The 14,032-nt window shown below is 28.8% G+C and overlaps 1 protein-coding gene across 1 annotated transcript; it reads right to left on the bottom strand.

Annotated features, from left to right (window-relative positions):
* Positions 11,113-12,998, bottom strand: LOC109329500 (transcription factor MUTE). Its single transcript, XM_019563186.1, has 3 exons — positions 12,768-12,998; positions 12,110-12,505; positions 11,113-11,415 (listed from the first exon to the last, which is right to left on the bottom strand). Exons 1-3 carry the CDS (start codon positions 12,861-12,863, stop codon positions 11,329-11,331), a joined length of 579 nt encoding a protein of 192 aa, XP_019418731.1. The 5' UTR covers positions 12,864-12,998; the 3' UTR covers positions 11,113-11,328.

Raw genomic sequence — 14,032 nt, 5'->3', positions numbered from 1 at the left:
ACTCATAAGTGATTATTCAATAAAATAATATATATATGAATAATAAATGTACATATAGTACATAAAATATTAGAATAATATAACCATATTGGATATATATAAGTAGATATAGTAGAATGAGTCGTTCATCCCATTATGCAGGTGTCTGTATTATGCCCGTAAAACTTATGTTGGCCTGGACATGCTCACAAAAGCTTAACGGACAAAATCATATGTTTTGCCCATTTTAAAACGGACAAATGAGCAGCCTGCACACATTTTCCTATTTACACATAAATTAATTTGTGGTTCAATACTAACTTATCTAATACTAATATTACCTTATCAATACTAAAAAGTAATGCACTCTCATTATGAATCACAAATTATAATTTTAACATCAATATTCAATACTAACTTATATAATTTTAACATCAATATTTAATATTAATACTTAATTCAATGTCATTGAGAATTGAGATGAGTATTGAACCTTCAAACATTGAAGTTAGAATTGAAATATGGAATGGAATGTGTCACCATGAGTGTCTAACAGTAGGAGTAAGGTGATGTGAAATTGGTGAATGGAGTTTGACCTACAAAAATTGGGATACATAATGCTTGTGGACGACCCACAAGCCTACTTAAAATATCCGCTAATAAAGCAGGTGAACAGATCGAATAATGAGTTAACAGACAAAAATATGATAATTTGCTCGTATTCTTTACAAACAATGTGGTGAAAACGAGTTTTATGATACTCTTCCCATTAGTACCCACATATATATAAATTTATTTTTTAACTAAATTTTTATATATATTCTACTTTCTTATTATTATTTTAAGATTATATTTTATTTACTTTATTATTATTTTATAATAAATTGCAGTAATTTGATCATAATCATATAAATATCTTATTATTCATGTAATAATTAATTTTATATATTTGTTATTAAAATATATAATGAAAATTAAAATCTTATTCGGTGCCCATTAATATTCGCTACATACATGGATAATCACCAATAGTACGGGTTTAGGAATGGGAAAACACTACTCATAATTATTTGAGCTAGTTGTCATCCCTAACCAAAACACTTGATATTTTGATTCTTTTTATCCTATTTGATTTTAAGTTTCATAAACGATGATAATTCATATATATTTTTCATTAATCTATCCTTATTTATTTAAATAAATTTTCTTATTTAATTTAATAATCACTCTTACTTTTTTCCAAATTAACAAATATTGAATGTACTACTCTCTCTCTCTTAACAGTTTTTGTCTGGAAATAGAATGAAATTTCATTTCTCCATACTCTTTCTTGTATAATACTTTCTTTAGTAATTGTTGTCCTAATAATTTCATATTTTTTCTTCACTTATAGCAATCAAATCAAATTTATGGCGAAAAATTAATTATGTAAACATATGAATTTGACTACAAATATTTTAGTTGCACTTTTAAATTGTATTTAAGTTTTACACTCCTCAATTGTATCTATAACCATAAACATAAAAAAATGAAGACTAGGAACTCACATGATAGGGATGAGTGTATAGGACATAAGAGGAGCAGTGAGGCAGTGTTTGGATATATGCAAGGCAATGGGCGCAGAGTTACATAAACCTAACAACAAATTGCGTGTCTTCGTCGTTTCTCTTGGTTTCTTCTTTTTCTAACACCATAAAAATCAATCACTGACAACGTTGTTCAACGGCCTTTAGTTACCTTACGTTGTATATCTCGCTCTATTTTTGCTCCTTTTGCGCTTGTAATAGTAATTCAAACAGAAAAAAAAAATGTATCGTTAATACATTATTCACGATTTATGTACTGCCTGTGTATAAATAAATAATGTACTGATTATGTATAAATATTTATATTTTATATACACTATAATTCAAAATCTTAACAACTAAGCCATACTTTCCCGTTTTCCTCTGTAAATTTTTTGTTAAAGTAGTCAACCAAATTTGTCTACTTTAGAAGCCTTTTTATTTTGAAATTTACTTCCAAACCAAAATTGGGCAGAAAATTGAGGGAGAAAGGCAACAAAAAAAAGTTAAGGTGCGTGTCCATGTAGAGCACATTTCTACTCATAAAGTAAGTCACTTAGATATATTATGAATTATGATTGATTGAAAAAATATTTAAATTAAGATTTTAATTATTAAATATTTTTCTTATCAATCACATATTGTAATATATTGAATGACACACTTTTTGAGATAGAAATATATGTTATATATCCAGGGACAAACAAGTTAATGATGGAAGATGGAGCAGCGGTTGCTCATCTCATGTTTTGTGCAGTTTTAATTTTGGACCTTTTCTTGCTTTTATGGGACCCTTTGTTTTGACCACATTGAAACCCCACACCCTAGACATTCACGTGGACCATTCTGTTCTGAAACCACGTTGGTTCTGACTTCTGAAACCCCACCCCTTACAGGTTAGGTTAATAATATCCACTCAACTTAATAAGTATAATTAAATAATGCACTACAAATAACCAAAGCACCTTTGTCAAATTAGCGATAAATAATCAACCGATAAAAGTTCTTTCATTAGTGACAGCTATATAATTAACTAATAGAGAAAAAAATGTATATACTGTTAGTATAAAGTTTCATACACAATCATTTTATTATCTATTGTTCACTTTTAATTATCATTGACTTTTCAAAAAAATAATATGAATAAATGGTGAATGATATACTTAATGAATGACTGATTTATGTGATACATATATGTTTTTTTAATAATATCTTCAATTTGAGTCATGTATATAAAATTATTATTGTTAGAAGAGTGATCTTATGTATACTATGAATATTAATTCTTCTCCAACATGTGTTTATGTTGTATTCTACATAAAAAAAAACTTATTAAGGCTCCAGTGTATCTTGGTTTTATCTCTATATAAGTTTTTTAAGAGTGGCTAGTCTTTAAATGTTGAAAAGTTTTGACCAATATTGTTAGGAAATCTTCCTTAATTGAAGTGGCTAATGGAATACAATGTGAGTCTTGTTACATTTTTAAAGTAATGTGAGTTGCTGTTACCTGGTTTTGGTTCTTGAAAATTCAGCATGTTTTCTTTTAGCCCTATGCCATTTTAATTTTAGTGTTTGGGTGTTTAGTTGGAAGTATGCACACATTTATACTTCACAACAATTCCCTAATTTTGAAGACCATAACAAAAACAAAGTAACAGGTCAAGTTAAAAACAACTTAACTAAAGTAAATAGCATGAACTTTCATGGACCAAAATCATGTATTGTCAACTTATTGCTTTTTTGAATGAATGACCTCATTATTTTTATTTTTATTGATTAGAAAAATGACTAAGCACTTCTATTTATACAAAAGGAAAAGAGTTGGTTAGTTATTTAAGAAACAAGCAACTAACACTCAACTACTCTACAAGCCAAAAACAACTACTAACAACTTATAACAAACTTCTTCTAAGAAGCATCTAGAATCAAAAGGAAGAATAAAAGCCTATAAGAAATGCCTCAAGACAAAAAATGCTCATATGACAAAAACTTATACGCCATGGCCAAGAGGCCCTCGATCAGAACTGGTGTGCCCAGCAGAACTAGCGCCCATGCTAGATGTGTTGCACCATGTTGGATGCGCTGAGGCCAGGGAGCCTCGGTCAGATTTGGTGCGCCACGCCTTACGAAGCCTCGGTAAGAGTTCATGCGCCTAGGCTAGGAGAACTCGATCAGACTTGGTGCGTCAGGCCTTGGCATCTCAGTCAGAATCTATGTGCCACGGTCAGAGTGTTGTACAGTGCCTCAGATTGATGCGTTGATGGCGATGCAGTGTCTTGCATGAATTTCTCATTCCTTCGATCACGAACCATAATTCTTCGGTCAAGGTTGATTTTTCCTCGGTCATGTGGTGGTGTTGCTCGGTGAGTTTTGAATTTGACTCGGTCAATTTGCACTTTGGCTCGATCAAGTTGTATGAGAGCTTTATCCTGGTCATGTTCATTCATTGGCAGTTTTAATACAATTCGTATCATTTTAGACGATTGACAATATCATTGCAATGTTTTGTTTGCCACATTAACACTTAACGAAATTTCTATAACGACAAGAGGGCAAACCCAAAATTTTAACATTAATGAATTAGTCAATTAAAAAAATCTTATGGATCTAACATCAAAACAGGTTGCACTTTCAGTACCATAATCTTAAATAAACCTAAAAACCAATAATATGAGAACTAGACCGAAGGTGAAACCGTTGACCAGACAGGAAAACGACTATAGTTTGCAGTCTTAAATACTTTAAACAATGAAAATCTTGGTCTGATCTAATTAATTCAGTTAATTTGAAATAAACTATAAAGAAAACTAAACAATTTACTTAAAAAAATTTAAAAGGAGAAAAATCATTCAAATGTTATACTTTGCTTCAATTCCAATATAATTATATTTAATTATTAATGATATAATTACACATTTATATATAATTATTAATTATATATGATGTAATTTATTGAGACCTAACAATTTAACAGATTAAATATGATATAAAAGTTCATGTTGGACTAAGTTTGATGACATTGCTAAAAATCAATGAAGATAAGAAGTGTTGCTTAGTTAAAAAGGAAAGTAAAAGTGCTATGGGACGAAAGCACCACTTAATGGAGATAATGTACAAGTCATAATTACAAGTTTGAATTTAGGCAACGCATGGAAGACATAATCACGAGATTATCTTAGGGCACAATGACTAGCATATAAGGATAAATAAGTATTGGAAATGTAAGTACACTTACCCATCTTTTTTTAGGTATTATCAAAAGTATTTTTTTACCCATTTGAATAAGGAATTAATCTCTTTCAGATGTATGATTGTCTCTCTCAATAAGTGTTGCTCACAGAAATTGAACCATTGATTTTTTAATTATTTAAAAAATCTAATAAAATCTTATATCATTAGACAAACACCATTGATTTTCCTCCGCAAACTATCATCTTATATTCCCCAACTAGTGAGCATTTCTCATTGAAACAAAATAAAATTCAAATGCAGAATTTTGTTGGTTGGTGGATTACAGAAGAGTCAAAGATACTTCTGGCTTAAAGGGGTATAAACGAATGGAAAATATGTCTTACTTTTTATGTTTCAGTGTTAATCCAATTAAAAGTTAATACATATTTAAATTGAAAAATCATAAACACAAAAATTAATTTTTTATAACATTTGATTTGATTGGTTTTGGACCTAGAAACAAAAACATTGGAGAACATAGGATCGATATGAACGGTTAGTAATGCTTGAAATATGTTATTTTATTAGTCCCATATTGTTTAGTATTGGAATAGAGTAGAGTAATCAATGTTATATATTGGACTCAGGTCCCTTGTTATAGTGTGCACCAGATATAAACACCTAATAGAAACACCTCATGGGTAGGTGGGTCCATAAGTGTTATAGAGTTTGTAATCCTTATTCTCTAATAATATATTGTAATATATTGGTAGCCGCTCAATACTCCCGAGGACGTAGGCACAATTGATCAAATTCTCTTGTTTCTTCTCTTTTATTTATTTTATGTCTTTATTTGATTGTTTGTAACTAATGCTACACAACGATCGCTTCCCGCGCTGCAACAACATGAACAAACCACATTTGTGTCCATGATGATGAATAATTAGTAGCTTTTAATATAACCATAACATAATAACATGAACCTCACATGTACTTCACGTTTTCTACAATATTGTAAATTTATAACAACATATACTTCACGAGGTGACAAGTACTTCACAGTTCTTCCACACACAAAAATATCAAACGTGGAGTACTTGTTCTTGTCGATACGTTAATGATACAAGACAAAGTAACAGCTATAATCATGATTAGACAAGTTAACAGTATCATAAGAATATTGTTTAAGAAATAGAAAATCTTAAAAAATGTTATTTTCCATATATCGAAAAGTATTCAACTTAATTTTTCAATGTTACTTTCTTTTTTTTGTACTCTTATTCCTTAAACAATGTTATTATAATACTCATTAACACAACTCATAATTTAATAATGAGACGAATAAGAAGATAAACTATCATCTCAAGTCATTAGAATCATAACATGTGTTCCACTTTTTTGGTTTTTAGAAATATTTTTGTAAAAGTTGGTAAAAAATGACATGATAATTGTAATAGTTGAATAAAAGATAATTTATCTTCTAGCAAAAATATATTTTACTCTCTTTAATAATATACTAGTACTGTACTCTCACATGTTTTTATAGGTGTTAGTTTTAAGAATATTTTTCTTCTTATTTAATTATTATTTTCAAATTTGAAGAAATTATTAATTATTATTATTTTATCAATTATACTCTTGCCATGATTATTGTTGTGGAGAGAACAAATAATTGAAGAAATTAAAGAAGAATTGGAAATAGTATAATATAAAAATAGTATTAATTATTAAAAACAATTCTTTCCCTAGTTTATATAAAATAATTTACTACGACATTTAACACTTGCAAAATAACTTATAAAGGTGAAGTATAAATTAGAGAAGAATAATAGAAGTCAAAGTGAGAAATTCCAAGTTCAAAGCACGATGGTCGAGGAGCGAGGTTTAGCAGTAAATCACATGGGAGCCATTAACTATTGGTTCAATCAGTGTACACTCTCTATCGTAAATATAACATATATCTTTAAAAAATATATAAATAAATGGTTATACAATATATTAATTATGTATAATTTTTATATCGGTAGTACATAAATATTATTAATTCTAACAAAATTAGGGTTTTATTAATTTTTTATTTTTTATAATTTATTTAAAAAACTAAATAGGTCAAGGTTGCTCAAGTTCTAGAGCCAGTGTAATGAATTTTTCTAGAATAGATATGCTGCTAATATGGCTTGAAAAAAATCTTAAAATTGTCGTGGAGGTTGGTATGTTAAAAAAGTATTAATAGTGCTGTTGTTGGTCATTTAATTAATCAATATTTGGGATTCCAGTTGTTTATGGGAACTTGAATATGTACCTCTATCCAATTCACAAATATCAATATAATTATGATAATTATTTATTTAATGAGTGAGTACTGAATTAGGTTAGACCATATAGAATAATGGACCTATGAATATGAGTTAGGAATAATCATGTTCTCAATACATCAAATCATAAACCTTTTCTCTTATTCCTCACAAGATCATCATATTATTCTCAAAATATTCTAAAGAACCATCAAGAACATAAATTTATGTGTTTATTTATATATTCTTATTTTATTATATGAGAATCATAAAATTTAAAATTCTAAAAGAATAAGTAAATTGAGATAAAATTTAAAATTCTAAAAGAATAAGTAAATTGAGATGTATAAACAATAAAGAAAGTCTAATCATGCCAATAGAATTTTTTTGCTTTTTGCTTGCTACCCCTAATCATAATCATATAAGGAGGAAAATTTATTTAGCATATTTTAAGGGTTTTCCTCTTAATTATAAAAATAAGATAACAAATAAAATGACTTAAATATCTCAATGTTATAAGATGAGTATTTTTGTCTAACGGCATGGTGGATCAAATGAGTTAAAATTAGCTAAGTCTTATTTTTATAAAATTGTCACTGCCTTTAGTGGTAGGCTACTAGGGTGGTGGCAAAAGTCCATAATTGTGGTTGTGATAGCATCAACTTGGTGGTTTTCTCAATAATTAACATCTATTTGATTTTTCAATAGTAGTTAGTATACACCCTTATTCTATTAAAAAAAAATTTGTATGTTAACTAGTAATATTTTTTATTTAATGGGTAAGAAATAATCTTTATTAGAATGGTGGTTACTCCAACCATTAAATGTTGCTCCCAACGATTGAAGATTTACATTATATGATGCATGAATTTAGATTTAGATAGGTATTACATCACTAAAACTATTTCTCGTTGTTTCATTCTTTTTTAATTATTTTCTAATATTATCAAACATAAATTAAGAATCATAATTAATATGTTTAATACTATTGAAATTATATGAATATTTCTTTAACTTAACCTTTATCTTTCTATAAGATTTTAAGACCTTATATTCCATTTATTATCTCCCTTGTTAACCATCTAGAGCAGAATTTAAAAAAAGAAAGTAAAATTAATATTACTTTAATTTTATAAAAAGCACAAAAAGTGAACATTTTTTTCTCTCTAGATAGACAATTAAAAATGGAGGAAGTAGTTATTTTCTTTATGTAAATAAATAATTAATGCTCTTGTAATTGCTTAAATAATGGGCTATACTCTTATATTCAAATGATAATGATATTACGAATGGGTTAGGTGGAGGATAAATAAACAAAAGGAAAAATAATTCTAATATTTGTTTCATGTCTTTTTGCTGCAGCCATAAATTGCGGAGAGTGGGGATTTGTGTTTGTGCTTGTCTTAATATTTAAATTCAATAGAAGGTACTGCCTACTAATTATACCATTATTGCTGCTAAACACGCCAACAATTAAGACATTTTAACGCAACAATGGATCCTAAATTCAGTAGTCTTTGTTTCAAAGTTCTCAATAACTCTCAGGTTTATGTTAGAGTTGTGAGAATTATTACCAATTTAGGTTATGTCTATGGGCTAGGTCGTACATTTTGAATTCTCTATAAAAATACATGTTTAGTTATATATTAAAACAAGATATACAAAAATTCAATAGACCAATCGGTTCTATAAAATCTCAAAAATTATGCTATTCTATCATATTCTTCATTAAAGATATGTATGTATTTCCTATTATTTTATCAGTTAAATCTAAATCTATTTATTTTTGAACGATTTTATTCGCGAGAAGTCATATAAGGTGAAAATCTCATGTACAGTTCTGTAAGTGCATGAAAAATGTGTTCATTCACCATAAAATGTTTGCCCAACATGTCATTTCGTCCACAAACATTTCAAACGGGCGGCCCATGGAAAACAATGAAAAATACAATGTAGCAATTTTCTAAAATATAACATCTTACCAATTAACTACATGTCCGATTTATGCAAAACAAATTGTTATGTTATGTATTTTGAATCTCACCATCATATTGTCTATTCATGTGATCTCAAGTATGATAACATGAATATTGCAATTTTTCAGCTGTGAAATAAAAATAGGAGACAATATATAATATCTTCTAGTATTCCATGTACTATATCATTTTTAGTTTTTTTTCAATTTAAGGCGACTCGCAAGTCCGCCCTACCCATGTTTAGGGTGGGCAAGACATGATATTTTAGGCTTAATTTAAAAACTGGCATGTCTGCCCTAATTTTGGTGGGCATTGTATGAGCATGTGGAGGGCGGCCATAATTGCCAATACTAATTGTGAGAGGGAGGAAAAGAGAGAAATCAAGGACAAGGAGCATGGAAGGGGAGAAAGAGAAGGAGAAATGAAGTCAAATCGAGTTAAATTTCTATTTTTGTTTGAGAGTAAGAAATTTAGATGAAATAATAATGAAGAGTTAAAATACAAAAATATTGTCAAATATTCCTTTAAAAATCTAATTAACAATATAAAATATACAAGAGTATAATTACAAAATTTTAGTAAGGGTGTTTAGATACTCTAATATATTTATTTCTAGAAAAAACTCAAATCGAGAGAAACATGAAAATATACATGCAATGTAGAGGGTTTTAAGTGTTTTCAAAAACCTCTAAAATCTTTCATTCCAAAGTCATTTTTCTCTTTACTTTTAAAACAAGACTCCCGAATATAGCATTAGGTGCAAGTGCATAAACAGATAAGAAGAGAAAATGAATTACAAAAAGAAAAAACACAAGTATAAATTAAGTTAAAGAAAGGAAAGAAATAGTCATAAGGATATCACAACTCACATTATGAGAACCCAATAGTCATAAAGTGACTGAGATTTTAAAATGCCGAAATATTCTTTGAAACAATAGTACACTTAGGTAGATGCGTGAACTACTTTTTGTCTGTTTCATTCTTAACAAAGAAGTATTATCAATGATGCAACTAAGAAATATTATATTACCCTCTTCCTCCTACATTCCGAAGTAATTCACAGGTCAAAATAGTTATAAATTTTAATTTTATCAAAACTGAAATTAAAACTCCAAAATTTCTCATCCATCGATTAATGATCAAATGAAATAATTATATATATAGAGAGAGAAATCAATAGTTTCAATCAAAATGGGCTTTGGTTGAAATAGCAATACAGACCCGTTTCTACTATGTAGCGTTTAATTCTTAAAATTAGATGCTCACGACAAAGTTTGGGCCAACATGTACAAAATATGCTCTCAATATTGATTTATATGTATGTTTACATGTATAAAAAATCAGAATTTTTATAGTTTTTAAAATATTTGTTATTAATTTTTCTATTGTATCCTTCTCATCATGTACTTTACTCTACTATAATTTCCTCCCTCCACAATAATAAGGGTAATATATATAATTGATAAATAAATAATAAACATTATTTTGAACTTTGAGAGTAATAGTTAAAATTTGAGAATGATAGTTAAATAGAAATATATTTTTTGACGAAAATTACATGTTGAAGTTGTAATGAGAATATGTGTTTTTGTAGCATGGCTTGTATTTTCTTGTTCTAGGTCAAATGTTAATTTGAATCCAAAAAGGTTTGGAATAAATAAATAAAAGAGTAAACAATCCATTTAGTACAAAGATAATATTGATATCGGTTCTGCTTCAAAATCTTGTGCCACCAATTAAATTCATGTTTCTCAATTCCCAATAATAAATTGAAGGCTCAACGAGTAGAGAAATTTACTACTAGTCAACAAATACAACTATAGAAGTTATACAAATTCTACCAACGCTTATATATTCCAATGGATCTATCAACCAGTCAGAGTAAGTAAGTTTTGATCCTATAAGGACCAATGTTTTCGAAAGTGAAGGTTTAATCTGGAGAAAAAGATGTTCTATTTGTATAATAATTGGCTTTTTATATAACCAATTATATCTTTTGAGATGTGTAACTATCCCTCCAACAAATATCGTTCATACGAATCAAATTTTTAACCATTTGATCTATCTGAAAGTCTTATACTACTATAAATATCGTATTGGTTATAAATGATTAGTTTGAAATCTATAAATAGAAAGATATAAATCCACAAACAAGATGCATGTATATTACCATATATCAAGAAACATGATATTTCCCATTGTCATGAAGTTTCTGACAACAGTTATGATATAATAGCCCTAGTTTATAGTTTATCTAGAAATGGTTTTTGTGCATGTCTTTCACATGCTCATATTTTATTCACAAGCTATTGGAAATTAAGTCTCTTATGCAATACTTCATCTTCACAGCACAGTAATTGCTTCAGAGCTGAAACTTTGTTGTACTTCCATGGCAAGTTCCTCTAGACTTAGTTGACATTCCAGCCCTATCTGTTGTAGTAAAAACATCAAGATAAAGGGTCCTAATAATGAAGAACTAAAGCAAAATATTGCTGAAGCCAAATACAAAACAAAGAGAATGCCACTCTATTGAATAATGACAGTGTAAGGAATATTTATGTGCTTAGATTTTTTCATCAAGAAAAAATATATATTTCTTTTAATTAAAGATGTATTGAGAACAAGTGAACAACTCTTTCAAATAGGGAAAAACCACCGAAACATGAATCAATCATAAACAAAACAAGGTTAGAAAAATATTTGTTACAAATCATGCACTAAAAGTTAGAATATGAATGATGTGTCTCATTTGAAAAAGGGTATAAAATCTCATAGATTGTGTAGATCAAAATCAAGAGGAGCAAGTGAACATCAATCTATTGATTTTAGTAAATATCGTTTCACTTTGTATGTGTGCTTTTGATATTGAAAGTGATTTAGTAAACCATTTCCTAGTATGATAATTGCTAGCTTGAAACCCTAATTGCACTAGGCTGCTTATTCTATAACTACTATGAGAATGATAAAATCACAAGATTTGAGAATGTCACCTTACCTTCATTGAATATTCCTATATATGTTATATTAACTGTATACTAATCAAATAAAAGCCAGAAGCATTTAAGTTTAAAAGCAATTAATTAATCTATAAAGTGATTATTACAAGAACAATTATGCCATTTACCTTAACAACAAAGTGGTATAGGACAGTATCCTCCATGCTACTGATATTCAGATGAAGGACTTCAAATGAAAGACCTTCCAAAACACCTATAATCTTTGCAACTTGACCCGGAATTCTGTGTGAAATCACTTTCAGAATCACATTTGAACCCGAAATTTTCACCTCTACATCAGCGGTTGAAGAGTTGCAACTTGCTCCTAGCTCCTTAAAAGATTGATCAGTCTCAATTCTGGAGGAGTTATCAAGTTGAATAACTGTTGATTGCAGTGTTTTTGGACTCGGACCGGGACTAGGGCTTAGACTCTTTCTTCTTTTCTGAGACTCCAAAGCTTGATGAACTTGGTGTAACTCCTTGATGAATTCTATCACTCCTCCAATGATAGAAGCTTGATCTCCCTAAAATCAAATAAAAGTCAAAGTTAGAATTGATAAGACACTTAAACACATAAAGGGTGTGTTTTGATCAATAGTTTAAGTGAATGTTCATTGAATAAATGTTTATCACATGAGAACTTATGTTATAATCGCTTAAATTGAATCTTCTATAAATTATGTTAGTTATTTCAATTATCTAACAAGCTTATTGAAATAAGTTAGAATTTTGAAGGAAAGCTACAAGTAAGAAAGAAGAGAAGATGAGTAATTTGGAGGATGGTACTCTTTTAATATAGAAACATGGGGTCAAGGATCTTAAAACTTTGAGATGTTCATTCATCTGTCTTCTCCTATTCCTCTCCACAGCTATGTGAGACATGGTTTGGATTTGGTTCAAGATAACTATGGTTGAGACTTTCTCTATCCTCTATCTTTTTGTTAGCTTGCTCTCTCACACAAATTAAAGTCTTCTCTATTTATAGCAAAGTAAATAAAACAAGAGTCACCATGGAAGGTTGATTCAGATAATGCATACAAGTTTGTTTCTCCTAAAATAAGAATTTGGTTTAAGTTTATGTATTTAAAAGAATATTGTAAGAAGAGGTAGCCCAAGCCATATTTTGTGAGTTCAGATCTCTAAAGTATTTGAGAGTCTAATACTACAATATAAGAAAAAATAATTTAAAATTATTAATATTAAATGTTTATTTATGCCATGTATCACAATCTTCATCCCCTATTAAACAGGATGATATTCATATGTGGATGTTTTCATCTTAGATTATATGAAAGATAAATGTGGTCGAGAGGGAATATAAAATAATCTAATATTTATGCATTGTTATTGTCAGTGTAAAAATTTATACATAGTTATTATATCAGTTATCATTTATTTTGATTTCTTTTTAAGGTACAATGATAATTAAATATGAATAATAAATGATATATAATAATATATAAAACTTATACACTACTGATACATACATCTTTTTTCAATATAAAAAGTAAACAACCTTCCATTAATGGAGAGGAGTATCAATGTATATTGCTTTTCTTTAACTTTTTCATAGCATTTCTCTCTCCGTTAACCGAAATGAGCCTATCTCTAACCCTATCTATCAAGGTTCATAATAAATGCTATAGGTTGCTTTCTCGTGAAGTATTCCTTAACGTAGTTTACTCATAGATACATTTACACATGCATTTTCTCTGTCTCCCTCTCTTGCTTATAAAACATTAAGCGTCTCACGTTTATGATCTTGCTTCAATTACGTGCCCTCGTGAATTAAAAACAGTGTGATTGTTATTTTCTCATCATTCCCATGCATTTTTATCTGTTCCTTAATTCCTTCCCTTCATGCATGCCTTGCCATGATCTTCATCACTCTCAACTTAGTTGCATGTTGCAACCGATATACAATCAAACATTGGCGGGTTGGGATATATTTGTTTCATCAATTTTGGCTTTATTGTAATCGCATGTTGTGTATATTTTTGATATATATGGAATTGAAATATATTATCCTATTGCAGTTCCAGTGTTGCAGG

This window comes from Lupinus angustifolius, chromosome LG16, assembly GCF_001865875.1.
Source record: "Lupinus angustifolius cultivar Tanjil chromosome LG16, LupAngTanjil_v1.0, whole genome shotgun sequence".
NCBI lineage: Eukaryota > Viridiplantae > Streptophyta > Magnoliopsida > Fabales > Fabaceae > Lupinus > Lupinus angustifolius.
This window is presented reverse-complemented; position numbering and strand designations above follow the sequence as displayed.

What these genes read in the sequence shown, in the direction of transcription:
- LOC109329500 (XM_019563186.1), bottom strand. Translation starts at nt 12,863, where the DNA reads ATGTCTCACATAGCTGTGGAGAGGAATAGGAGAAGACAGATGAATGAA. An exon ending in CATGTTTCTATATTAAAAGA is followed by an intron (nt 12,506 to 12,767) that starts GTACCATCCTCC and finishes ATTTGATTTTAG; the next exon opens with GGAGATCAAGCTTCTATCAT. An exon ending in TATACCACTTTGTTGTTAAG is followed by an intron (nt 11,416 to 12,109) that starts GTAAATGGCATA and finishes TTACTACAACAG; the next exon opens with ATAGGGCTGGAATGTCAACT.